We start from the raw sequence: 25,630 nt of genomic DNA, 5'->3' as shown, positions 1-25,630 counted from the left end.
ATGTTGAAGCTGAAACTCCAATACTTTGGCCACCTGATTCAAAGAACTGACTCATTGGTAAAGACCTTGATGCTGGGAAAGATTGAGAGCAGGAGGAGAAGGGGACAACAGAGGATGAGATGGTTGATTGGCATCACCGACTCTATGGACATGAGTTTGAGTAGGCTCCAGGAGTTGGTCATGAACAGGGAACCCTGGCATCCTACAGTCCATGGTGTCGCAAAGAGTCAGACATGACTTAGTGACTGAACTATACCATAGGTACTCTGGTTTATGCCAAGTTTACAATAATTATACTATAATTCACTATACTATGATTCCTCTCTCTCTTTTTTTCTATTTTATATTTTTAAGGAAGTAAGCCTCATTTAGAGATGGAGTCTCTCTTGATCATTTTTTTAAAACTAAAGAACCAATTATTTAGATTATAAATTAAAACACGTTTCCTCTGTGGAGTAATTATGTAACTCCACAGCCTATGGCATAGAAAAATAAAATAATCTCCAGTGCATAGACTTGCATAGTGAACAGTGTCCGCATACTGCTCTGGGTTAATAGTAAGTTCTCACTAATGTTAATTAAAATTATGTGGCAAGATTATAAATCACTCAAAGAACATAACCTTTAATTCATGTTACTGATATCCACGGCTGTTCTTTTAAGGTTTCCTCTCTTCAATCTTATATTTAGACTCCATTTTACTGGTAAATTGTTTCTGGAAATTATTCATGTTTTAACTGTTGTATTATGGAAATGACTCAAAGACTATGGAAATGCACTTTTATGAACTCTGCAGAGATTTACTATTTTCCTTCATGAAAATACTGCCTATTTTTGAGTGACTTACTGCCACCACACTCACACTGGTCCAAAACCATAGTAATCTATGTAACAAAGGAATTGCTGAGGTTTATTTAATTTGTTGAATCTGATAACAATAGTTTTAGACCTTTAATGTATATAATTTTGAAGCTATAAAGTATTACCATTAGACTTTGTATCAGTTGAAATTATATGCAAACATGTGAATTGCTTGGAAAATTCTATGCCGATTTGCTTAAAAAAATTTTTTTTTCATTTATTTTTGGCTGATCTGGGTCTTTGTTGCTGCCTGAGCTTTCTCTTGTTGCAGAGAGCCATCTTCTCACTGTGTTGGCTTCTCTTGTTTCCAAGCACAGGCTCTATAGAGTATGGACTCAGTATCCGTGGCACACAGACTTAGTTGTTCCATGTTATATAGGATCTTCCTTGAACCAGGGGTCAAACCCGTGTCCCTTGCATTTGCCAGCCAATTCTTAATCATTGGACGACCAGGGAAGTCCATGAATCTGCTTTTCTTTTTCTTTTTTTTCAATCTGCTTTTCTAAGTCACCTTTAGATGATACCATTATGTCTTCAATTATTATAACTAGCATTTATAAAGCACAAATTGTATATTGAGGGCTGTGTTAGGCCCAAAAAATCCTGTGTCAAAAGAGCTTGGAGTCTGTAAGGACAGACAGATGTGTAAACAGCTCTTATACAAGGTGGTAAGCATTTAATATAGAAATAAAAGTGCTCTTAGGCAGCATGAAATAGGGAGTGTCCAACCTGAGGCTCGGATGGCAAAGAGAAGGTGGGACCAGAGTAGAGAAAAGTTGTTTCCTTGGGTCTTAAGGTTGAACAGACCACCAGGACCAAAAGAGGGAATGATCAGTACAGGCAATGGAAGAAATATTATTGAGGACGTGGCAAAACACAGAGCGAGTGGCATCTCAGTGAAGCCCTCAGTCCTAGGATAGAGTTTAGCTGCAGGTGCTTCAGAGAAGAGTTGCATCTGGAAAACTAAGCTGGAACCAAAAATCAAAAGATTTTAATGCCTTGATTGGGATTTTGGGTTTATGTAATAGACAGTGTTCAGCCCTTAATTGCTTAAAATATATTTTTAAAGTGAAGTTTCTATTACTTGCTGAACAGTTCCAGAAGTGACTGAGAGATGGGGAGTCATGTAACGTCTATCTTGGGCAATGACTCAAATCTTGAACTTATCTAATACTGTGGGATCTATAAAACAACTAAAGGGAACACTGAAGTATAATGAAAATACTACAAAATGATGTTTGTGATTGTTATTTTGTTTTTCTCCAGTGGGAGAGACTTCTGAGATTTGCCCAGAGGCCACGGATTTTTTGTGCCACAACAAGAAGTGTATTGCATCCCACCTTGTCTGTGACTATAAGCCAGACTGCTCTGATGGGTCTGATGAAGCTCACTGTGGTAAGTGTGTTTGCCTGTTCTAATGCTGCCAGTTCAGCACAGAGTTTCACTTTATTAGTAGAGTAACTTACTGATGTTGGTGAGTGAGAAGAAATATTCTTTTCACGCACTAGAGTAGACTTAGAATAGCCAAAATATTTTTCCAACTTCTCTCTGAAGATATTTAGAAGCCCTACCATCCTTTTTATCCCCATACTAAAAACTGAAGCAAACCTATAACAAATCGTGTGACAAAAATTTCCCATTATGTCATTGTGTAGAACTGTGTGCAGAGTCAGAATTCTAATTGTCAGAAATTGAACTAGCAGTCTACATGTCTTCATCAATTCTCATTACTGTTTTCATTCCTCCCCCCCACCCAATGGCTGATTTTATAGATGAGGCAAAAAATGAGCACCTTGAATAAATACTAGTTTAATGATTAATTTTATTAATTACATTGCACTGGAAAAAGAATACATGAGCCACATTTTTTTTAATTCAAACTTTAATTCAAATGATTTTTAAGGTCATGTATAAAGCCAAGTATGTAATTTTAAAACATGAGCACATACTTAAATCCAAAGAATTTTTTTCATATATCTTACTGATGAGAACTCATATACCACACAGGCTACCTGTTGCAATTAGCATTTGCTATGTAACAAAGTACCCTAAGAGTTAGTGGTCCAAACAACTTTGGTTTGGTTTGCAATTTTGTGGGTCTGTAACTTAGGAAGGAATCAGTGAGGCAGTTTGTCTCAGATCCACATGGCTCAGACTGGGACATCTGGACCTGGAGGAGCACCTCCAAGATGGTGATATCTCTTACTTATTTGGCATGCGTGTGCTCTTTGGTTTCTCTGTATGGATCAGCATGGACTCAACCTCTAGGGCAACTGGTATGGCTTGGACTATCACAGGTTAGTCAGACATCTTTCATGGGGTTGGCCTTTACCATGTATTGACTGAAAAAATGAATGCTCAGCATGAAAGTTGAAAATTGTGTTTTATTTGGAGGACTCTGGTGACTCAGATGGTAAAGAATCTGCCTGCAATGCGAGAGACCAGGGTTCTATCCCCGGGTCAGAAAGATCCCCTGGAGAAGGGAATGGCAACCCTCTCCGGTATTCTTGATTGGAGAATCCCATGGACGGAGGAGCCTGGCGGGCTACAGTCCATAGGGCCACACAGAGTCAAACACAACTGTATGACTGACAACACCACCACTACTACTAAATGCTGCTACTACTGCTACTACTACTTGGAGGACTCAAGCCTACAAGACAGCTTCTCAGATAGCTCTGAGGGAGTGTTCCCAAGAGGTCCAGAAAGAGCCAGATTATATAGGAATTTTTGCAACAAAGAGCAGGTAGTCCAGGCATCAAAAGATTACTGTTAATTAAAGAAAACCAGATATCTTGAGGAACTTAGTGCTTTTCTGTGTGTGGGAAGATGCAAGACTGTGGGCTCATTGAAATCATTCTTTTGATATCCATCTCAGCTATCTAGGGTGGCACCCTGGTTTTTCCCACCCTGAGTCCCCTCAGGCTACACTGTTGTGGTGGCTGCAGTGGCTGAGGGCTTGATGGCAGGCATTCTGCTGTTTCTACCCTGAGTCCATCAGGGCTCACTGTGGGGGACGGGGTAGTGGCTAATTGCTACAGCATCCTTTGTTTACTGACAGGGCAGGCAACATTTTTCATTCACACATGTGAATGTTCCAAGAGCAAGCATTGCAAGAGTCTGTGGAAAAATAGCAAGTGTATTTATGATTTCACCTTCGAAGTTTCAGAATGTCCCTCCTGACTCTTCCTAATGATCATGCAGATAACAATGTCTAGACTAGATTTAAATGGAGGAAGAGCGTAGACTCCACTTCTCAATGGGAAAACATCACACATGCACTGGGAAGGAGTAATACTCAAGCCGTGAATAAGTGTTTGTTATTTTTAGCTCAGTATTGTTTTCAGGATGCTACAGTGACAATGCTTCTGCAGTGTTCATTTCTCCTTTTTGCATCCATTATTTTTTTTAATTGTGGTAAAATATATGTGCAATAAAATGTACTACTCTTGCCTTTCAATGTTACGGTTCAGGGGCAGTAAGTATATTTGCATTGCTGTGCAGCCAACATCACCACCTATAACCAGAACTTTTTTTATCTTGAAAAACTAAAACTCTATGCCAATTAAGCAATAGCCCTTCCTTCTTCCTAACTCTCAGCCCCCAACCACCACCCTTCTAATTTTTTTCTATTCATTTGATGACTTTAGGTACCTCATGTAAGTGGAATCACAGTATTCGTCCTTTTGTGAATGGCTATTTTAGTTAGCATATTATTGTCAACATTCACCCCATCTTTTCATTTTAAATCACACATAAAAAAGTATAAATGGTTGGTACTTTTAAAAACTGTACTACTAATACTACAATATATAATCTTAATTTTATAAAATATTTTTTCCTCTATAATGCATATTTTCTCTAATGAAATTTATAATATATTAACTAATAGTTCCTAGTATTATTTTTAGCTTCTTTTACATGAATCAAATATATATATATACACACACACATATATGTATATTTTACATAGACTGTAAGTAATTGATTTCAATGGAGTTCTTAAACAGTGCTCTGAAGCATTTTGAAATCACCATTTTCCCCACAAGATATGACAAGTAGAGCTTTAATAATCACCAGTAAAAACATTAAAAACTTGGCAAAGTTTAAGAAGGTTCTAAAGGAAATATATTAAGAATATGGTGCTAGTGATGTACATATCCAATGGGACAAGAGGGACAGCTGTTACATGCATATAGACAATTTATTACAGATAGTAAATTATCTTTCTTTCATGTAAAAATATATATTGAAAATGTTTATATAAAAATTAAACTCTTCCATTTATTCCTATTCCTAAATTGGACTAAGAACCACCTTCTAAACACTTCAGTTCAGTTCTGTTGCTCAGTCGTGTCCAACTCTTTGTGACCCCATGGACTGCAGCACGCCAGGCCTCCCTGTCCATCACCAACTCCCAGAGTTTACTCAAACTCATGTCCACTGAGTTGGTGACGCCATCCAACCATCTCATCCTCTGTCGTCCCCTTCTCCTCCTGCTTTCAATCTTTCCCAGCATCAGGGTCTTTTCAAATGAATCAGTTCTTCACATCAGGTGGCCAAAGTATTGCAGTTTGAGCTTCAACATCAGTCCTTCCAATGAATACCCAGGACTGATTTCCTTTAGGATGGACTGGTTGGATCTCCTTGCAGTCCAAGGGACTCTCAAGAGTCTTCTCCAACACCACAGTTCAAAAGCATGAATTCTTCAGCACTCGGCTTTCTTTATAGTCCAACTCTCACACCCATACATGACTACTGGAAAAACCATAGCCTTGACTAGATGGCTACTTTGTTGGCAGAGTAATGTCTCTGCTTTTTAATATGCTGTCTAGGTTGGTCATAAATTTCCTTCCAAGGAGTAAGCATCTTTTAATTTCATGGCTGCAGTCACCATCTGCAGTGATTTTGGAGCCCCCCAAAATAAAATCAGCCACTGTTTCCACTGTTTCTCCATCTATTTCCCATGAAGTGATGGGACTGGATGCCATGATCTTCATTTTCTGAATGTTGAGCTTTAAGCCAACTTTTTGACTCTCCTCTTTCACTTTCACCAAGAGGCTCTTTAGTTCTTCTTCACTTTCTGCCATAAGGGTGGTGTCATCTGCATGTCTGAGGTTATTGATATTTCTCCCGGCAATCTTGATTCCAGCTTGTGCTTCCTCCAGCCCAGTGTTTCTCATGATGTACTCTGCATAGAAGTTAAATAAGCAGGGTGACAATATATAGCCTTGACATACTCCTTTTCCTATTTGGAACCAGTCTGTTGTTCCATGTCCAGTTCTAACTGTTGCTTCTTGACCTGCATACAGGTTTCTCAAGAGGCAGGTCAGGTGGTCTGGTATTGCCATCTCTTTCAGAATTTTCCACAGTTTACTGTGATCCACAGTTTACTATGATGCCAAAGTCAAAGGCTTTGGCATAGTCAATAAAGCAGAAATAGTTGTTTTTCTGAAACTCTCTTGCTTTTCCAATGATCCAGCGGATGTTGGCAATTTGATCTCTGGTTCCTCTGCCTTTTCTAAAACCAGCTTGAACATTTGGAAGTTCATGGTTCACATATTGGGTATATGAAAATTAATAAGACATTGTATTAGGTTTCAGAAATTGACTTTCTACTGTGGAAAAACAATTAGAGGTGAAAATATATTAAAGTATGAAGTTCTTTGCTTTTTAAAAAGTTTGTAAATGAAAATATCCCTAGGTTATTTTCTTTATATGTAACAGGTACTGTCAGGAATAAAGTTACCACCAGTTATTTGGGGGGTACATATGAAGAATGATGTGTGTGCGTGTGTACATCTGTAGATGAATTATAAAAATAGACTTTAAAACATTAGAAAGAGTTTCAAGTAGAAAGTTTTTCAGGTGTGAATGCTGCCTATGCTTTTTTGTTTCATTTATTTTTCCTCTCAGAGAACCTTACATGATTTTTATCTTTCCCACAGCTGTTTGAGGTACTGATGTAAAACACACAGAGGCATTTTTGATGTTCAAAAACTGAAGTCCGTTACATACCATGTCTGTTAGTGTTACCCATGACTTTGATGGACAGCAGCAGGAAATATTTGAATTCATAAAACTAAAAGCAATATGTTGAGAAGTGAATAGTACTTTTCTTAAAACATCTTGATAGATTTTGTTCATATCCAAGAGGAACATTGCAGAGCACACAAGGATATTCAGGTGACTTTATTGATTCTGCAAAGGCTTCCCTGTGGCTCACACGGTAAAGAATCTGCCTGCAATGCAGGAGACCCGAGTTCAATCCCTAGGTTGGGAAGATCCCCTGAAGAAGGGCATGGCAACTCAGTCCAGTATTCTTGCCTGGAGAATACCTTGGACAGATGAGCCTGGTAGGCTACAGTCCATGGGGTCACAAAGAGTCGGACACGACTGAGCAACTAACACTGATGCTTCAGATTGACTCCCTCAGTATTTTATATTGCTGATCTTTTGGATGTAGCAGAGACATCAGCACTGGATTCCTGCAGGCAGAGAATCTACTGTGGATAATGGAACGTTTTCAAAGTGACCTTTGAAGAAATAAGGAAAGAATTGACCTTTGAGATTATTAAACTGAAGTCTTCATTTTTACTTTGAGCATCATTTCTTGGGCAATTATTTAAATTCTTAGAGACTCACTTTTCTTATCTATACAGAAGATATAATAGCATCCAGAGTGCTTTGAGAATTAAATGAAATAATGTAAAGGATATATTTGTTCAGTCTTTGAAGATTAATGTTAGCTTCTTTCGTACTGTTGTTTTTATGTTCTCTTGAAATTTGTCAGTCATTGTGAATACCTATTTACATATCCCTTATACTCAGCAGACAATAAATGCAGCTATTCCTTATGACTAAATTTTGACTGTAGGTTATGAGCAAAGATAAATTTTTCTTTTGCATCTCTACCTCTTGTTGCAAAAATGCATAGTTGACAGGAAAGGAGAACAATTCTTTTTAAAAGAAACAGTTACATTAGAAAAGATGTCCTTTTTTTTTTTTTTGTGGAAGGAAGATATTACCTGAAACATGTGTTAAGAGTGCTTCATATTCTAGGCTAGGGAGGCAGAGAATGGGACGGCTACTTTCTCTCCTGTCTTTTACAGTGATGAGCATCATTATCAACAGTCTTTCCCACTGTACCCAGACTCTCCAAAATTCTTTTGAATGCAACTTTCCAAGAAGTCATGTCACAATGAGGAGAAATTATTTAATAGTTCTATGTTATATATTGTTGTGTTAGTCATTCTAGTCGTGTCCAGCTCTTTGTGATCCCAAGGACTGTAGCCAACCAGGCCCCTCTGTCCATGAATCTCTCCAGGCAGGAATACTTGAGTGAATTGCCATGCCCTTCTTCAGGGGATCTTCCCTATCCAGGGGTAGAACCTGGTTCTTCCGCCTTACAAGCAGACTCTTTACCAAGTGAACCACCAGAGAAGCCCATGTTATATATTTTGGTGTTGCAAAATCAGGTGGCTACCTGGATGTGAGAATTAACAATAATTAATGATGGAGCCATCTCTTTAATATAAGTGAGGTGATTAATGTTTGTACTGACCATTCAACCATATGGCTGAATATTGTACCAATGGAAAAATGCCAGTTGTTTAAGAGTGTTAGTAATGCTTTGAAGCCATTCAAGGAATCATGACTAAGTTCACAATTTGGAAATTATTTTTTCTAAAGCCATAGCCATTTCAAAAATATTGATACGTACTAATCATCAAGAAATATTTCAAATTGTTCATATCATCTATCATTCAATAATTAGTGTGGAATCATTATGGTTTATGTGATGCAGTTAATAATAATACCTAATCACATGGAAATGTTTATAGTAATTCAGTGGTTGTTATTGTTCAGGTCACTGAGTTGTATTTGACTCTGCAACCCCAAAGACTGTAGCACACCAGGCTGCAGTGGTAAATAACAATTAGGGTGACAATGCAAAACCAAGAAGTAAGTTGCTAAATATTTAAATAGTAAAACTATAATTACTGTTGTAAAACACCCCCACTACCCGAGAACTGACATGATGTGGAAAGAGAAAGATAGGACCTAGGTTGGACTTTCAAGGAAAAGTATTTTTGCTAGATGGAATGGAGCAATTAAGGTAAATTAATACACTTGTAGAGAAATTTGAAACTTGACAGGTTTAGACTGCAGAGCAATCCCTGCTACTTGCCTATCCATGTTTTTGTTAAAAAACAGAACTCCAGTTTTACTTGGGGCAGCATTATAACCAGCCACAGATACTATCTTCTGCAGCTTCTTTGTAGCCACTAGAGGCACATGAGATATACATGGGAACTGGGAGAAAGTATCACTTTAAAAAATAAAAAGCGACAGAATGGGCAAAAAGCTTTTCTCTTCTTTCCTCTTCGCATTGCTTTCAATGGCCTGAATATCTGTGGCTCTGGGAAGTACAGCAGCATCTTGCAACCGTGAAGGAGCATGAGGATGACAAGATGACAGTAAGGAAGGATGGAAAATGTGTGCTTCACACTGGACGTTGGAACTACAACCATAGTGCCCCAATACTTTGGCCACCTGATGCAAAGAGCTTACTCATTGGAAAAGGCCTGATCCTGGGAGAGACTGACGGCAAAAGGAAAGGGGGCAGCAGAGGATAAGATGGTTACATAGCATCACCGACTCAATGGACATGAGTTTAAGCGAACACTGGGAGATAAGTGAAGGGCAGGAGAGCCTAGTGTGCTGCTGTTCATGGGGTCACAAAGAGTCAGATGTGACTTAGTGACTGAACAACAACAGGATGCCAACCTTATACTGACACCTTCCTGACCTATTGTTAATTGAGATAAATCAATTCTTGTCTATTTACACTATTATTTGGGCTTTCAGTACTTGAAACTAAATGCATCTCTTATACAGACAATAAGGAAAATATATTTTCTCAAATGGCAAGAAGTCCAAAAGCAATTTAGAGTTGGTTAATTTAGTAGCTTTTGTCATCAAAACTATAGAACTATATGCCCTCCATAATTCTTTAAGTTCTGCCTTCTTCAGATAATGAATGGTCTTATAAAGTCAGCTCCCCTTACACGTCTTTGCAATGATATCCTGAGAAAGGACAGGTAGATTTTCTTCCTTTTGACTTATTTTTAAAAATAAAGAAACATTTTCCTAGGTGTCTTTTTCCTAGTAAGTCTCATTGTCAGAAATGTATCCCAAGACTGTCTTAAACCAGTGAAGACAAGGGAAATTTGAACATTGCATCATGATTGCTTAGATAAACTGTGAGACACCTCTGGAGCTATGAAAGCAGCTGTTTGACTCTTTAGACACTTTTGACTCTTCAGACACTCTTCATAAAACTTCAGTTCTTCACTCTTAATAAAACTGCAGTTATGTCCTGAACAAGAGAGAAAAGGAAGGACTGACAAGTAGCAGCTAATTGCTAGAGAAAATATGCAAAAAACGAGAGTAGTTTAACATAAAAGTTGAAAAAAATGTCAATTGTATTCGAGATAATTTACTGAAAAATTTGTAGAGACAGTTTGAAGACAAGAGAGATTTCAGCCTTAAAAAAATTGCATCAACAGAAAGGTTATTGTACTCAGGACTAGAAGTCTTGAGGGCATTTTCAAATAATGTGAACACCTGAATATTTTGAGCAAGAGAAATAACAGAATTCTGAAAAATGATTGATGGAGTTTGAGTTTATAAGGTTGATAGAATGAAGGTTACAGTAAAGAAAGAGGTTTCTTAGCTCGGCAGCTTAAACCGATGGAACTAGAACAGGGACTATGGGGCTGCAAAAGAGGAGTGAATTAAACAAATTCTTGAAGGGAGATTACACAGATGTTGGTAGATTAGATATGTAAATAAGAATGCAAAATCAAAAGATAACTTCAAAGTTTGAATCTTTAGAAAGAGAAGATTCATACTATGATATAAATCAATCTCAGAGAAGAACCCATTTGGAGGGATCAATGATGAGTTCATTTTAGGATTGTTGGCTTTGAGATGACAATTGCATATTCCAAGTAGAATATTCAACAAACATTTGTAGAAAAACACCTGCATTTTATTGTGTCTGTGGATTTGTAGATCATTTGCACAAAAGTATGAAAGCCATGGGAAAGAATGAATGAAGGTATACACAGTGAGACTTTCGAATTTTATGTGATTTTTTTTTTAACATGAGGGGCACCCTAGCTACCTCTGCAAGGTGAGAAAGGAATTAGTAGAGAATGTGTGTTTGAGAGATGTGGAAACTTTGTGTAACCTTGAAATAAATGAAGCCTTGGAATGCTAATAGCAGTGCTTGATAAACAATTGATTAGCAAGATTAGCCCTAGAAAAGGGAAAAGTAAAAGTGACGTAATTTGAGTTAGAGAGGCTGAAATGTAACAGAATAAATCCTGATTGTGTAGATATCTTGAGAGTCAAATAAGAAGTTTAATATTAAATAGAGTAGAAGAATTAGGGTAAGGGTGATCACAGAGAATAAAAAAAGGATGTAGAATAATTACTGTTACAGAAATACAGTAGAACCTGTATGTGACTTCATTCTAATAAACACACAATGGCTGTCTTTTCTGTAACCTTGGAAGATTCTGGATGTTTGCAGTTGGTTAGCTAAACACTTGGAGAAACAAATTCCTCACTTTTATCCATATTGCGTAAGTATGATATAGATCTATTTATATCACATAATCCTGGCATGTAAACATAAAAAGGATATACAGAGCCCATAAATAAACATGTAAAAACCAATGGATCATAAGTCATGGAGAATGAATGAAAGAAATGTACATATTTAAAAATGACTCTAGTTTATAGAAATAAGATGCAATCATGCCAGAGAAGTAAAAGGCTGATATTTTATGAAAATACTCTCAGAGATTCAGAAAGGTTTCTATAAAAATAGTAAAGCTTTGAATACCTAATGTCTGGCATCCATGTTAACAGCAAGTTTTCTTGTGACAATGTATCTATACATGCTCATAATAGTTTTATGTTAAGAAAAAGTTTGGAATGAGAAACCACCTGGAGAAGAAGTGTTAAAATAATACAAATTTCATCTTTCAAAAAAGCAAAAATAGTCAATGACAATCTCAGTTGATTCATACTGATTAAACCATCCAATAATTCATTCTGTCTCTGTAACACAGTTTTTACAGTGAATGTTCAAAAATAATAACTGCTATGCAAAAAGAAAATTAAAGAAAAATGAAAGCAGATATCAGGGTGTTATGATGGCACTTTTCACAGATGACTAGTAGACAAGCAGTTATTATCTAGTAATTTTTGTCATTGTGAACAACTTAATATTTTAATGAGTTATCAGTCAACACTTTTAGAAGAGAACTTCTTTCATTATTTAGTGACTGGCTCTTAAATGTTTATGTGGATAATGGGTATGGTAGCAGAGAGGGTTTGCATCCTGCATTGTTTACTACTTCTCCCAAAGGCAACTTTTCTTTAATTATTGACTTTTCCTCTCTAATGGTCCTTGCTGTTCAAGCACTACAGTGGACAGAGGGACTAAATTAATCATCCAGACAACTGGAAATATTGAATTATTTGACCTGAATTATCTGCACTATCATAATGTTATATTCATTCTTCATGTATAGATACAGTTTTATCTATCATTTTAAATGTTACTAGTCAATTCATGTAAATCCTTATCGGCTAAATGACAGTATTCATGCACTTCTAGATTCTGTGATAAAAAAAACCTTCAGTGTACAACTGATATATCCAATGAACACAAATGGCATGATTCTTTAAATTTTTAAATAATATAATATGCACATAATAATTTTAAACCATCACAAATGAAGTGTAATATCAAGTGTGACATACATTTCCAGAACACTCCATTAATATTTTTGTTTCCTTAGGCCAATATACAGGCACAGCAGGAAGCTGCAGTTTTGAAACAACTTCAGGAAACTGGACCACAACTTGCCATCTTACTCAAGATTCTCAAGATGACTTGGATTGGGCCATTGGCAGTGGAATTCCTACAGAAGCATTGAGTCCAGACCCTGATCACACACCAGGTAAATCTAGGAGAGATAGCCAGGCCAAAGAGTCCACTGGGTGGTAATCTGCTTTAACTGAACATCAGAGTGCCTTCCTTGTGTCTTTGTGGAGATAGAACTCAGTATCCTTTATGAAAAGAGAGTTAGTTCCTTCTGGTTATCCCCTGAATTATTTAACAGATGTAGAACTGATATTGCTACAACAAAGAAATCCATGACTCATATTTTAAGAAACTCAGATTTTACTTACGGTACCCTAAAGGCCCAGGGCTTCTCTGGTGGCTCAATGGTAAAGAATCCACCTACCAATGCTGAAGATATGGGTTCAATCCCTGGGTTTTGAAGATCCCCTAGAGAAGGAAATGACAACCCACTCCAGTATTCTTGCCTGGGAAGTCCCATGGAGAGTGGAGCCTGTTGGGCTACAATCCATGGGATTGCAAAAAGAGTCAGACACGAATTAGCAACTAAATAACAGCAATAAAGATGGCCTTAAAATTTCTTAATTGGTGCAAGGACAAGTAGGGGATGTTCAAATTAATGCATGCAGTAGACAAAAGAATATAGTTGGCATGCTACCACAGTGATAGCAAGATGGCCATCAGCTTCATTCCAGACCTTCTAAAGTGCAGAGGCAGTGATTTAAAAGGTAAGTGATGATAGAAGGAATAAGCATCAATGAACTCAACAAGTTTTGCTTCCTGCCGGTGGTTTGAGAATGAGGTGATCTGAAATGATTTTACAAGTGATAGAGTCAGGAAGTAAACTTGTATTCTTGTTTGCTTTTAACGTGAAATTTTGCCTGATGCTTAACACTTTTCTTTTCTTAGGAGTCAAACTTTCTTAGGAATTAAAAATAACTTTTTTCAGTGATAAATTTTCTTAGGGACAAAACTATTCTTAGGGATAAAATCTAGCTTTTCTTTGAGGTAAAAAAAAATCATCTTAACTATTGTGATGATTAATTTTATGTATCATCTTGGAGGGTATTTTGGGATGAGGTTAACATTTAAATTGGTAAACTTGGAGCAGATTACACGCCATATAGTGGGTGGGCCTCACCCAATCAGTTGAACACCTGAATAGAACAAAAAAGACCAGCCTCTCTGAGCAAAAGATAACTCACCAACAGACTGCCTTTGGACTTCCACTGCCCTGTTGGCTTTCTTTCTGCAAATATGGGGCTTGCCAGCCTCCATAATTACATGAGCCAGTTACTTTAATAAATGCCTTTCTATGTTTACACATATCCTGTTGGCTATGTTTCTCTGGAGAACTCTAATTAATACAACATTCCCCAAAATAATTGAAGCATAGGCTCAATGAAAAAGAACAAGATTACATGGAATTAAAATAATTTTTCATAGAAAGGGTGTTCAAGATTGGCTCAGCCATTCTATGTCCAATAAATGAGAACAGTATTTTTGTTATTTATATATTCCAGGCAGATTGAAAATATCATGATTTCAATTACAGCTTGGATGTGCGTTTTTGTTTAAAGCTATTTCCTAATTCAGCCTCAGGTTGAATATTTCTATTCCTTTTGACCTGTCAAGTTGTATTTCCTCTGCCTTTCATCAAGTTTTTATTTCCTTAAAAAACAGATGAGATTAGTATATACCAGGTGATGGGGTAGTGGAACAGGATAGAGAATTAAGGCATTTGGGTAAATAATTAGAAGAGTTTAGTATATAACAAAGGTTAATTCACTGGGAAAAAGATGTATTATTTAGTGTGATGCTGGCATGGCTAGTTATCTGCATGGAAGGAAATTAAATGAAATTCTAGTTTTTCTTCTGAATATTTCATATACAGCCATATATTCTAAATGGATTAATGATATAAATATAACAAGTTAAAATAATAAAATTCTTGCAAGAAAACATAGGGTAAGCTATGTGCAATTTAAAGAAGTATCTACCTTCCAAAAGCTACAATAAATAAATAAACCACATGTATTTAAAGATATAAAATTATAATTATGGTCTAAAAATTTCATAAACAAAATCAACAGGCATATAATAGATTTAAAAATTCTTTTCTTTACATATTGCAAGTACATAGGTAGGTAACTCTTAGAGACTTATTAGAAATGGCAGTTTTAACAACAAGGGAAGATTTGCATAACCAATTCACAGATGAACAAATTCAAATAATCAACAAATATATTAAATGATGCACAAGTTTGCAACTCATCAGAAAAATGCAAATTAATAAGATGGGAAAGGATTTTCAGAAGCTACTCACAGATGACTGAGTGATGGAATTGGGGAAAGAGGGGGAAAGACACTCATTCATGGTTGTGGGAAGTTTTCCATTTGGGGAAGCATTCTGTCCATGTAGAAATATAAAGACCATTATGTAAGCATATGTATGTAAGGATATTTACTTCAACATTGTTTGAGGTTGAAAAAATGGGAAGTAACATGAACATGGGGCTTCCCTGGTGGTCCAGATGGTAAAAAATCTTCATGCCAGAGACCAGCGTTCCATCCCTGGTTTGGGAAGATCCTCTGGAGAACAGAATGCTACCCACTCCAGTACTCTTACCTGGAGTATTCCATGGATCGAGGAGCCTGGTGGACTACAGTCCATGGGATCACAAAGAGTCAAATACAGCTGAGTGGCTTTCACTTTCAACATGAGTATGCATCATTCATACAATCATTAATCATTCACTTGTTCATTTATTTATCCATTTATTAAATGCCAAGCACCATTCTAGGACCTGGGGAAACATTAAGAGGATGAAACAGACAAAAATCATCACCACAGTGGAGTTTGTATTCTAGAAAGGGGAAACAATAATAAATAAACATATAAGTAAAAAAGTTATATGGTCAGTTAGAGAAAGAAAGAATAGAGGAAGTAGGTTCCTGAAGGCTAGTGGATGGATTGGGGGAGGGTTGTAATTTAAATAAGCTGGTCAAAATAGGCTGCATTGAGAAAATGCCATTTGAAAAATGACTTGACAGAAGCGAGAGAGAGTGATACAGGTAGGGACCAAAGGAGAGGGTGTTCTAGCCTGAAGAACAGCCAGTGCCAAACACACTGAGGTCAGAGTATGCCTGGTGAGTGTTTTGGCAATCTAATTAATTGCGGTGGAGCTTCCCTGTACACTCCGTGATGTTTGGCAGTATCCCTGGCCTCTTCCAGCTAATACCAGCATCACTCCTCTCTCCAGTGTTGAAAGCTCAAAATATCTTTAGAAATTGACAACTACCACCAAGGGGCCAAAATCGTCCCTTGTCAAAAATCTAGAGGAATAGCCGAGGTAATTGATTCAATCCACAGTGCACAATATCACGCAGCCACTGAAAAGAATGTAGTGCCATACACTAGACTTGTAAGGATTTGCAAAAGATACTCTTAAAGGAGATAGCATGCAAAATGATCATGCGAAGTGATCTAATATTCCTAAAACAACAATGACTGCCGCCCTCTTATCTGTGCATACATTTAACTCCAAATGTAAACATTTCTAGAATAACACTGTGAACATGGAAAAGAAGATGAGAAGGGATATACATTCGTTTATTAACATGAATTATGTAAATGGGTGACAGAGTTGAAGTAGAGGAGAGGAGAAATAAATCCAAAAACAAAAAGAATAATTGAAACCAGGAATGACACCTCAAAAGAAATGCCAGCATACATGATAGCAGCCCAATTATATGTTTGTGGAAAATGTGGTGGATATTTTTAAGTTTTACTTCTTAAAAAAACCTAAACTAATGCATTTCATCCTTAATATTTAAAATTTTTTCTTCAAGAATTCTTTTCTTGAATTTTACATGACTGGAAATACATTTTTTTTCTAAAACATTTTAAATAAGCAGAAAAAAGAAAACTCTAGTCATTCCAATAGAGTAGTATAACTACTTTTAAGCTTCATATCTGTGTCTCCTGCCATTCTTTCTTAATGTACACATTGGCCAACAAAAATAAAGTAATTTTAAAAAAACCATACTGTGAACAAATTTATCTTATGCAGTACATTTAATAACATAATTGTAATTATATCATAGTATTCTACTTGTGGATATGTATATCATGATTTATAAAATTATCTAACAGTAAATTCTTAAATTATTTCCTAACATTTTCAGTATAACAAACATCACAACAGTCAATATGCATTTAGATGGAACTTTTTTCTTTTAACCTTTTCTGATAGTCTCTGAGGATAAATATTAGTTTCTCTTCCTTGAGAAATTAAGAGAAATAAACTGATATTTATTTGCTACTAAGATCCAGAGGGGACTTTCCTGGTGGCTCAGACAGTAAAACGTCTGCCTACAATGTGGGAGACCTGGGTTTGATCCCTGAGTTGGGAAGATCCCCTGGAGAAGGAAATGGCAACCCACCCCAGTACTCTTGTCTGGAAAATCCCATGGCCGGAGGAGCCTGATAGGCTACAGTTCACTGGGTTGCAAAGAGTCAGACACTACTGAGCGACTTCACACAAGATCCAGAGAGTAACATTTAGGTAACTAATGCCCATGAGTTCTTTAGATAACGTCTGTAGCAGTCTTTCCTCATCTTAAGACAGTATTTGAAAACTACAGAGCATGTCTGCTTGTATAATATTACTAGTGGGACAAATTATTGTAGGCTCAGTTTAGGGAAAATGTAAAAGTATAATGGGCTACCCTGGTGGCTGAGTAATAAGGAAACCACCTGCCAGTACAGGAGATGAGCTTTGATCCCTGGATTGGGAAGATCCCTTGGAGTAGGAAATAGCCACCCAGTCCAGTATTCTTGCATGGGAAATCCCACAAACAGAAGAGCCTAGTGGGCTACAATCCATGGGATTGCAAATGAGTCAAACAACACTTAGCAAATAAACAACAAGAAGAAATATAATAGTTAACCTATAATATAATATATAATACAATATAATATAATCAGTTCAGTTCAGTTGCTCAGTTGTGTCCAACTCTTTGTGACTCCATGGACTGCAGCATGCAGGCTTCCCTGTCCATTGACTCCCAGAGCTTGCTCAGATTCATGTCCATCAAGTTGGTGATGCCCTTCAACCATCTCATCCTGTTTCATCCCCTTTTCCTCCTGCCTTCAATCTTTCCCAGCATCAGGGTCTTTTCCAAGGAGTCAGTGCTTTGCATCAGGTGGCTAAAGTATTGGAGTTACAGTTTCAGCATAAGTCCTCCCAATGAATATTCAGGACTGATTTCCTTTAGGAAATATAGCACAATATAATAGTTTAGAGAAAAAGAAGTATAATCAATGGACATGAGAAAGCTTCCATGCATTGTCCCAAAAGACAAACATGAGTGATCTATTGATCCTTTTTAATGTAATTTAAAGAATATTAATGGTTATTTTTATTTTATTTTATTTTTTTAACTTTTATAGCTAGTGTGAGTTCATTAAAGACCACATGAAAAGTCTTCCGTCTGGTTCTTTATGCAATATGGTATACAAATCATGTTGTTCACAGATAAGGAAAAGAAATCATGTGGACAGAATACTTTATTATCCTCCCTGTTAATTACTGTGCGAGACAGTTTATTTTTACGGAGTGCTCTTTTCAAAGTGGCCTGATTATATCACCCAGGCTACACCACTACAGCTCACTCAACTTGTTTAGGCATCACTGAGACAATGGGCTGCTAAATAGATTGTAAGGACATTAATTAATGTTGACCCTCTGGGAAAAACAAAATTCTTTATGAGAAGGCCAACAGATTCAAAGAACCCACAGTCTTTTTCGAAGCATCACAACCTTGCTGTTAACTAAAGCTGCGTTTATGGATCTTTTCACTTGTTGTTACCAAGATGAAGAATTAGATACATAAGGAGGGCATTCTCAATGTCCATCACAGGCCTATTTATGAGTCTTTTTGGGGCCATCACCAAAGTTGTAGAGAGAAACTGCAAGCATTAATCTACTCTCCAGTCTGCACATGAATAGTGTTTGGACTGAGTATATACGAGTTTTAATGGCAAGAATGACATTTGCATGACATAAATTAACAGAGGCAAAATGCAGAAGGCTGCTGTCTCTTTTTTCCCTTCCCTCATAACTTTATTTTATTTTTAATGTTATAATAAATCAACTCTCTCTACAATTAGAGTATAAACTCTGATAGGGTATACCAAAGTCACATCTTTTGCTATTTTTATATTCTTTCCAGAATTTATAATTGAATAGACCTTAATGAGTATTTATGTAGGCCTCATGTGACCTAGATTTATGTTTGTCTGTATTTTACAAATTTTTAGGATTAAAGAATGCAGTGTAGTTTTCCTGAGTGCCTTCTAAATACCACACACAATGTGTTGGAAACCGAATTAAGTGAATGTTTGGAAGATAACTGAAATGGAGTGTATTTCCTTATATGATTCACACACATACTGTTGTGCAATTCTCTACTCACAGCCCAAGGTCAAAAAGTAAAGCTGCAAAAAATCTTAGTGATACTAACACTCTAATGCGTATGTTAGTAATTTAAAGCCTTAAGTGTTCAACAAACAGAACTTAACTTGGTAGTTAGTTGACAGAGCCCTACAGGCTTGATGGTGATAGCTGTATTTCCTGTTGGGCAGACAGGACAGATACTATTATTATTCCTGCATCAGGGATGAAGAACAAGAGGAGCTGAAGGTCTTCTCTGAGTCTGTGTACTGAGCACCCACTTAAGAACAGAACCCCTGGTGTTTGGAGCTTCATCCAAGCTGTTTCCTTCACTGTCTTGCTTTATCCTTAGGTACAGCTTTGCCTGAATCTTCTTAATGGCCTTATTTGGGGCCGCTTAACCTTTTCTTTCTTATGAGTTATGTCGCCATCTCACCGTGGTCTCTGATAGAGCAGGGAGAGTTGAGGCTCGGTCAGGGAAATGGTGTGTTATATACAAAAGCCAGCCCTCGCTCACATGTTCATCAGACCACTCACTTTGATCTTATCCACACACACTCATGCACACCTACACACACATGTAGAAAGAGATAATAACTGTACTTTTCACACATTTTAGAAAATTCCCATCTTTCGACCAGAAATGTTTGAGGTATTCCAGAAGGGAATAAAAAAACAGATGGGATCAGAATGGGTGAAGTGAAAACAGCATAAATCTCAGCCCAGGGGAACATGGTTCCCTATAGATCTTCCCAAGGAAACTATACAGATATTCTCAGATTAAAGTCAAAAGTACTGTCCTGGACAGAATCGTGCCCCCCACTTCAAAATTCAGATGTTGAAGCCTTCACTCCCAATGTGACTGCATTGGAGACAAGGCCTTTCAAGAAATTGAAAGGTTAAGTGATGTCATGAATTGGGGGACCTTCATCTAAAGAACCGGAGAAGGCAATGGCAACCCACTCCAGTACTGTTGCCTGGAAAATCCCATGGGCGGAGGAGCCTGGTTGGCTGCAGTCCATGTGGTCGCTAAGAGTCGGACACGACTGAGCAACCTCACTTTCACTTTTCACTTTCGTGCATTGGAGAAGGAAATGGCAACCCACTCCAGTGTTCTTGCCTGGAGAATCTCAGGGACGGGGGAGCCTGGTGGGCTGCCATCTATGGGGTCGCACAGAGTCAGACACGACTGAAGCAACTTAGCAGCAGCAGCAGCAGCAGCAGCAGCAGCCAAAGAACTTATGTCCTTATAAGAAGAGGAAGACACACCAGGAGGCACTTACCCAGAGGAAAGGCCCTGCAAGAATTCACAATGGAGCTGGCTGTCTTCAGGCCATGAAGAAAGGTCTCAGGAGAAACCAACCCTGCCAGCACCTGGATTTTGGACTTTGAGACTCTATAACAGTGAGGAGATGACTTTCAGTGGTTGAAGCACACAGTCTGTGGTATTTATCACAGCCTGAGCTGACTAATACAAATACCAGGAAAGGTTGTGAAGAATTCTTCAAAGTCCCTGAGAAACAGCATGCAGAACACCTGGTTGAATTGGAACTTGGCACCACCTTTTGTATTTCCTTCCCAGGACCGTGGTTTCCAAACACAGCTGCTCACAAGAGTAGCTTTTGCTCACAGAATAAAATCAGCGAAATGTCATCTAAGGAAAGCCAGGCATCTGCCTGCAAAATGATTATCATAATTTAATTACATCCTGTAAAAGAAGCAGGGTTATATTGGGGATTATACAGGATCCATACCCTAAGTTTTCAGGAGGAAATAAAGAAAGATAACTCTGCCTAGGAATAAAAGAAAATCAAACAGGCAATCTGCCTGTCTGCCAACCCTTCACCTCACAACCAAGGACGATGGTTCTCAAACTTGGTTGAATATTAGAACCACCTGGAGAGTTTAAACAAAATATTAATACCTGGATCCACCCGCAAAGATTCTGACAAAATCAGTCAATGCTGTGACCTGGGCAGCAAGATTTTTAAGAACTTTCCTGGAGTCTAATGTGTATCCCAGGTTGAGAAATACTGTCCCATCCTAGGGACATCTGTGCATCTTTGTGCCCAGTCCATCTGTCCAGCACCTGCTCTTTATTCTTCCAATCAAAGGACAACTCTGTGGGAAAAACAGTTCTGGTTACAGCAGTGAATATTCTTTCCTGATATCTATATACTAAGATATATCTATATATCTTTCCTGATATCTATAATATATAGATATCTTCATTCAAAAGTTGAAATAGATAGCCAAGCATCACCAAGCATTTAAAAACAACCAATATCATGAAAGATAAGGGCGTACAAAGAGAACAATTATGTAAAAAGAGGAAGGAGATAACAGTGCAGTAGACATTTGTCATATGTTCTTGTTGTTCTTTAGAAAGATGTTTATTTACTACTGAGCCTTAAGAGTTCCTTCTCACCCAACTTGTCCTGTGCTTACGATGAAAGCTGCAAATCAGATGCACATGAGTTTGATTTGAAAGCAGATAGCAATTCTCCTTCTCCATTTATAATGGAGTATAATCATTTCCTGAAAAAATTGGGAATGTAGATATTCCCATTTATACATATATGTGTGTGTATATATATATATTTATGCTCCAATAAATATACTTATATCCATATTAACATAAATATAAAATATATTTCCTACTGTCTAAATATTTGATTGTAATGAAGTATAACTCATCTTTGTGTAATATATTTATGAAATATGATAGTCCTAATATGGTAGACACATATACTGACCTATATTTAACATATAAACATGTAATTTGGTATTCTGGGTTACTTTCAAATAGTCTAGTGGTAGTGAGGGTATGAGTGTTAATTTAGAAGAAACGAGACTAACCATGGGTTGAAACTGTTGAAGTTGGATTTTGTGTAGATGGGATTTCATTATGCTATTTTTTTATACTTCAGTATAAATTTGAAATTTCTCAAAGATATTTAAAAAATATTTCCCACAAAATATGAATGTAACTTAAGTGAAAAAAACCCTGATAATATGATATCTAGCGTGAAATAAGAATTTGATATTCAGAAATACACAAGGTAGAAGTGAAGACATGAATGCAATAATTGAAATAATCTCATTAGATTTTCAAATGATACTCAAGGTATATGGTTTTTTTTTTACTTTATCCAATTTTAAGATTTAATGAGAGCTATGGTATTCAAGATAATGTGGTATTAGCAGAGGTATAAATATAGAGATCAGTAGGCTAACATAAAGAACTCAGTAACAGACCAAAATGGCCGCACAAAACTAGACACATAGTCATTTGAAAGGCCCTGAGAAGGGTTCAGAGTGATTACATGATTATCTTTATATCTTTCTGTATAGTATATTTCTTAATGTGAGGTAATACTATCACATGTTGCTTAAAAAAATTAAAGGAAGGAGTCTCAAAATACCCTGACAAATAATATAAGTCATTAATCCATATACTGGGACTAAGCCAATGGTGACGCTTGTGGAATTCAGCTGTACCTGTACCAACACATGCTCATTTTAACCATTAAAATTCTAGTCAGTCTACTTGACAGTAAATCTTCACACACTCTTTTGTAAGATTAAAGATGAGGTTCCTTCTCTGAATGTATTGTTATCATTTAGCTTAATTTAGCTGTGTGTTTTGTTTTATTGTGGCTGCACTCAACCTCTAGAAAATGACTGAGGTGTTCCTGCAGGCTCTCTAAGGAGGAATCAGAGGGAAGAGCTGGGATTTGCCTGGAAAGGTTGCACTGTTACTCTGTGCTCCTCACTCCACAGACAAATAAAGAAAAAATAGATTAAATATGAGTGTTGGCTGGTTAAAGATATGATATTTCACAAATATCAGGCATTTCAGTAAAATCGGCTCATTCACACATACATCTTTTTCTCCTTAAATATGAAAGTGTATCATAAGTCAAGCCTTCATATTTCTCATAAAGACACGTGCTACTCAAGGGTAGAGACAATGCTGTAGAACAAAGGTGTGTGTGTTAGACGTTCAGTCATGTCCGACTCTTTGTGACCCAATGGACTGTAACCCACCAGGCTCCTCTGCTCATGAAATTCTCCAGGCAAGAATACTGGAGTGGGTTGCCAGTTCCTGCTCTGAGGGTATATGATTTTTAAATATGTACATATTTTAGCTGATCCTTAAAAAATACATTGGAATTTATTGTGTATTTTTATACATAACAATGCATAATTTTTGTATTATGTATTATTAAATACTATTATTACATAATACATGTTATATTTTATGGGAATTTTGGGGGATACTCCAAGGGGAGTGAATTACTACTAATATACTTCTACTATTCTTTATCATCATCATCACATTAAAGTCTGAGAAGAGTGTTAAAGGAAAACATTTGTAATTTGTGTAATTCTTCAGCCACTGCTTTAAAAACACATGTAACTGGGGACTTCTCTGGTGGTCCAGTGGTTAGGGCTTCACCTTCCAATGCAGGGGGTGCAGGTTGGATCCCTAGTTAGGGAGCTAGGATCCCACATGCCTTGGGGCCAAAAAAAAATCATAAAACAGAAGCAGTATAGTCACAAATTCAATAACGACTTTAAAAATGGTCCACATCAAAAAATCTTAAAAGAAATGCATGTGACTAAATGGAAGAGTTTCTACACATGTGTGACAGATAAATAAAATTATATACATTGTGTGTGTGTGTTAGTCATTCAGTCATGTTCGACTTTTTGTGACCCCAGGGATTATAGCACACCAGGCTCCTCTGTCCATGGGATTCTCCAGGCAAGAATACTGGAGTGGGTTGCCAAGCCCTTCTCCAGGGGATCTTCCTGACCCAGGGATTAACCCCAAGTCTCCCACACTGCGGGCAGATTCTTTACCGTCTGAGTTAAATCATACACTGACATGGTGAAAAAATTTTTTTTCAATTATTCATACAGCATATTGTTGTTGAGCTCCCCTCTTTTTTATTTTTTGTTAGCTGTTCTAGTTATTTGGAATATATGTTGAATATGTCAAGAAAGGATTTCTGATGTCATGTGGCTGACATTGTAGCAGAGAAGAACAAAAAATAAGTATCAAGCATTTTAAATAAAAAGCTTGTATGGTGTGTGGAAAGTTAACTGCTAGGAAAAAGAAAGGAAAAGTGGAGCCTTCAAAAAAATATCACCCAGGAGCCAGTGGGGAGTAGCGTAGGTGTTACAAGGGTGGGGAGGTAATATAGGTTAAAGACATTTTTGTCTGTAGCCACTAGAATGAGTCTACCTGCATTACTGTTTCCATAAAGGGTTGTGAATGGATGTGCAATAGTTGTTGTTCTTATCCATTCACAAAAACCCAAACAAAAGGATTTTTTTTTACAAACAAAATAAGGATAAATTTCAGAGGGATTTAGAGGAAGAAAACTAACATCTGTTCAATGTTTCCTGAGAATCAGAAACAGTAAGAGATTTGCCTCTGTTATCTCATTTCATCCTTTTAATACAGTGAGATGTAGAAGATACTTAATTCTTTAAAAGGTTGGAAAGAAAAACTTGACTAAGTCACAAGGGTAAATGGGCAGGGAGATTGGAATATTGAACTCTCTGACTAAAAGGCTTTCTTTTACAGCCTACACTGTCCAAATGTGGTAGCCACTAGCCACATGGAATTATTGAACCCTTGAAATGTAGCTGGTCCAAATGTTAACTACACACTGTTTCAAATATGTCATACAAAAGAAAATAGAATTTAGGAAAATCTCATTAAGAATTTATTGATTAAATGTTGCAATGATAGCATTTGGGAACATTCAGTTAAATAAGTTGCATTACTAAAGATTAACCTATTTCCTTTTACTTTTTAAAATGTGTTGCTAAAAATTCTAAACCTACATATGGGATTCACTGTTTCTGTTGAACGGCTCTGTTCTATATTACCCTGGACACATAGAGAAGGCTTTCTTATCTCTCAAGTGGAAAAAAAAAAACACTTGAATTAACTAAAGAAATACAGAAAAATATCCATCTCTTTGAAGATGGGCAGCCTCTTGTTTTAGAATTCACGTACTTGCCACTAGAAAATGCAAAAATGACCTGCTTAACCCTGGTGACTCAGACGGTAAAGAATCCACCTGCAATGTGGGGGACTTGGGTTCCATCCCTGGGTTGGGAAGATCCCCTGGAGGAGGGCATGGCAAGCCCCTCCAGTTTTCTTGGCTGGAGAATCCCCAGGAACAGAGGGAACTGCAGGCTAGAGTCGGACACAACTGAGTGACTACGCACAGCACAGCACAACTTCGTCTACTTTATGCAAAAGGTACTTTGAAAAAAAAAACATGAAAAGTAAAGAGGGGTGATTATAATCTTATCTGATATGTTATCTTTATAATATTGT

The 25,630-nt window shown here is 37.0% G+C and overlaps 1 protein-coding gene across 12 annotated transcripts in view; it reads left to right on the top strand.

Annotated features, from left to right (window-relative positions):
• The window catches only part of MALRD1 (MAM and LDL receptor class A domain containing 1), a 754,524-nt gene that overhangs the window by 557,789 nt on the left and 171,105 nt on the right, over nucleotides 1-25,630 (top strand). For all 12 annotated transcript variants that reach the window (XM_086334563.1, XM_086334560.1, XM_086334554.1 and 9 more), the window contains 2 exons: nucleotides 2,128-2,256; nucleotides 12,744-12,905. In XM_086334563.1, coding sequence (XP_086190689.1) covers nucleotides 2,128-2,256; nucleotides 12,744-12,905 — 291 coding nt within the window. The remainder of the gene's footprint in view (nucleotides 1-2,127; nucleotides 2,257-12,743; nucleotides 12,906-25,630) is intronic.

The sequence above is a fragment of the Bos grunniens genome, chromosome 13, assembly GCF_055505025.1.
Source record: "Bos grunniens cultivar Pamir isolate PY7600 chromosome 13, Bosgru_T2T1.0, whole genome shotgun sequence".
Classification (NCBI taxonomy): domain Eukaryota; kingdom Metazoa; phylum Chordata; class Mammalia; order Artiodactyla; family Bovidae; genus Bos; species Bos grunniens.
The sequence above is the reverse complement of the archived record's forward strand: the minus strand, read 5'-3'. Positions and strand labels throughout refer to the sequence as shown.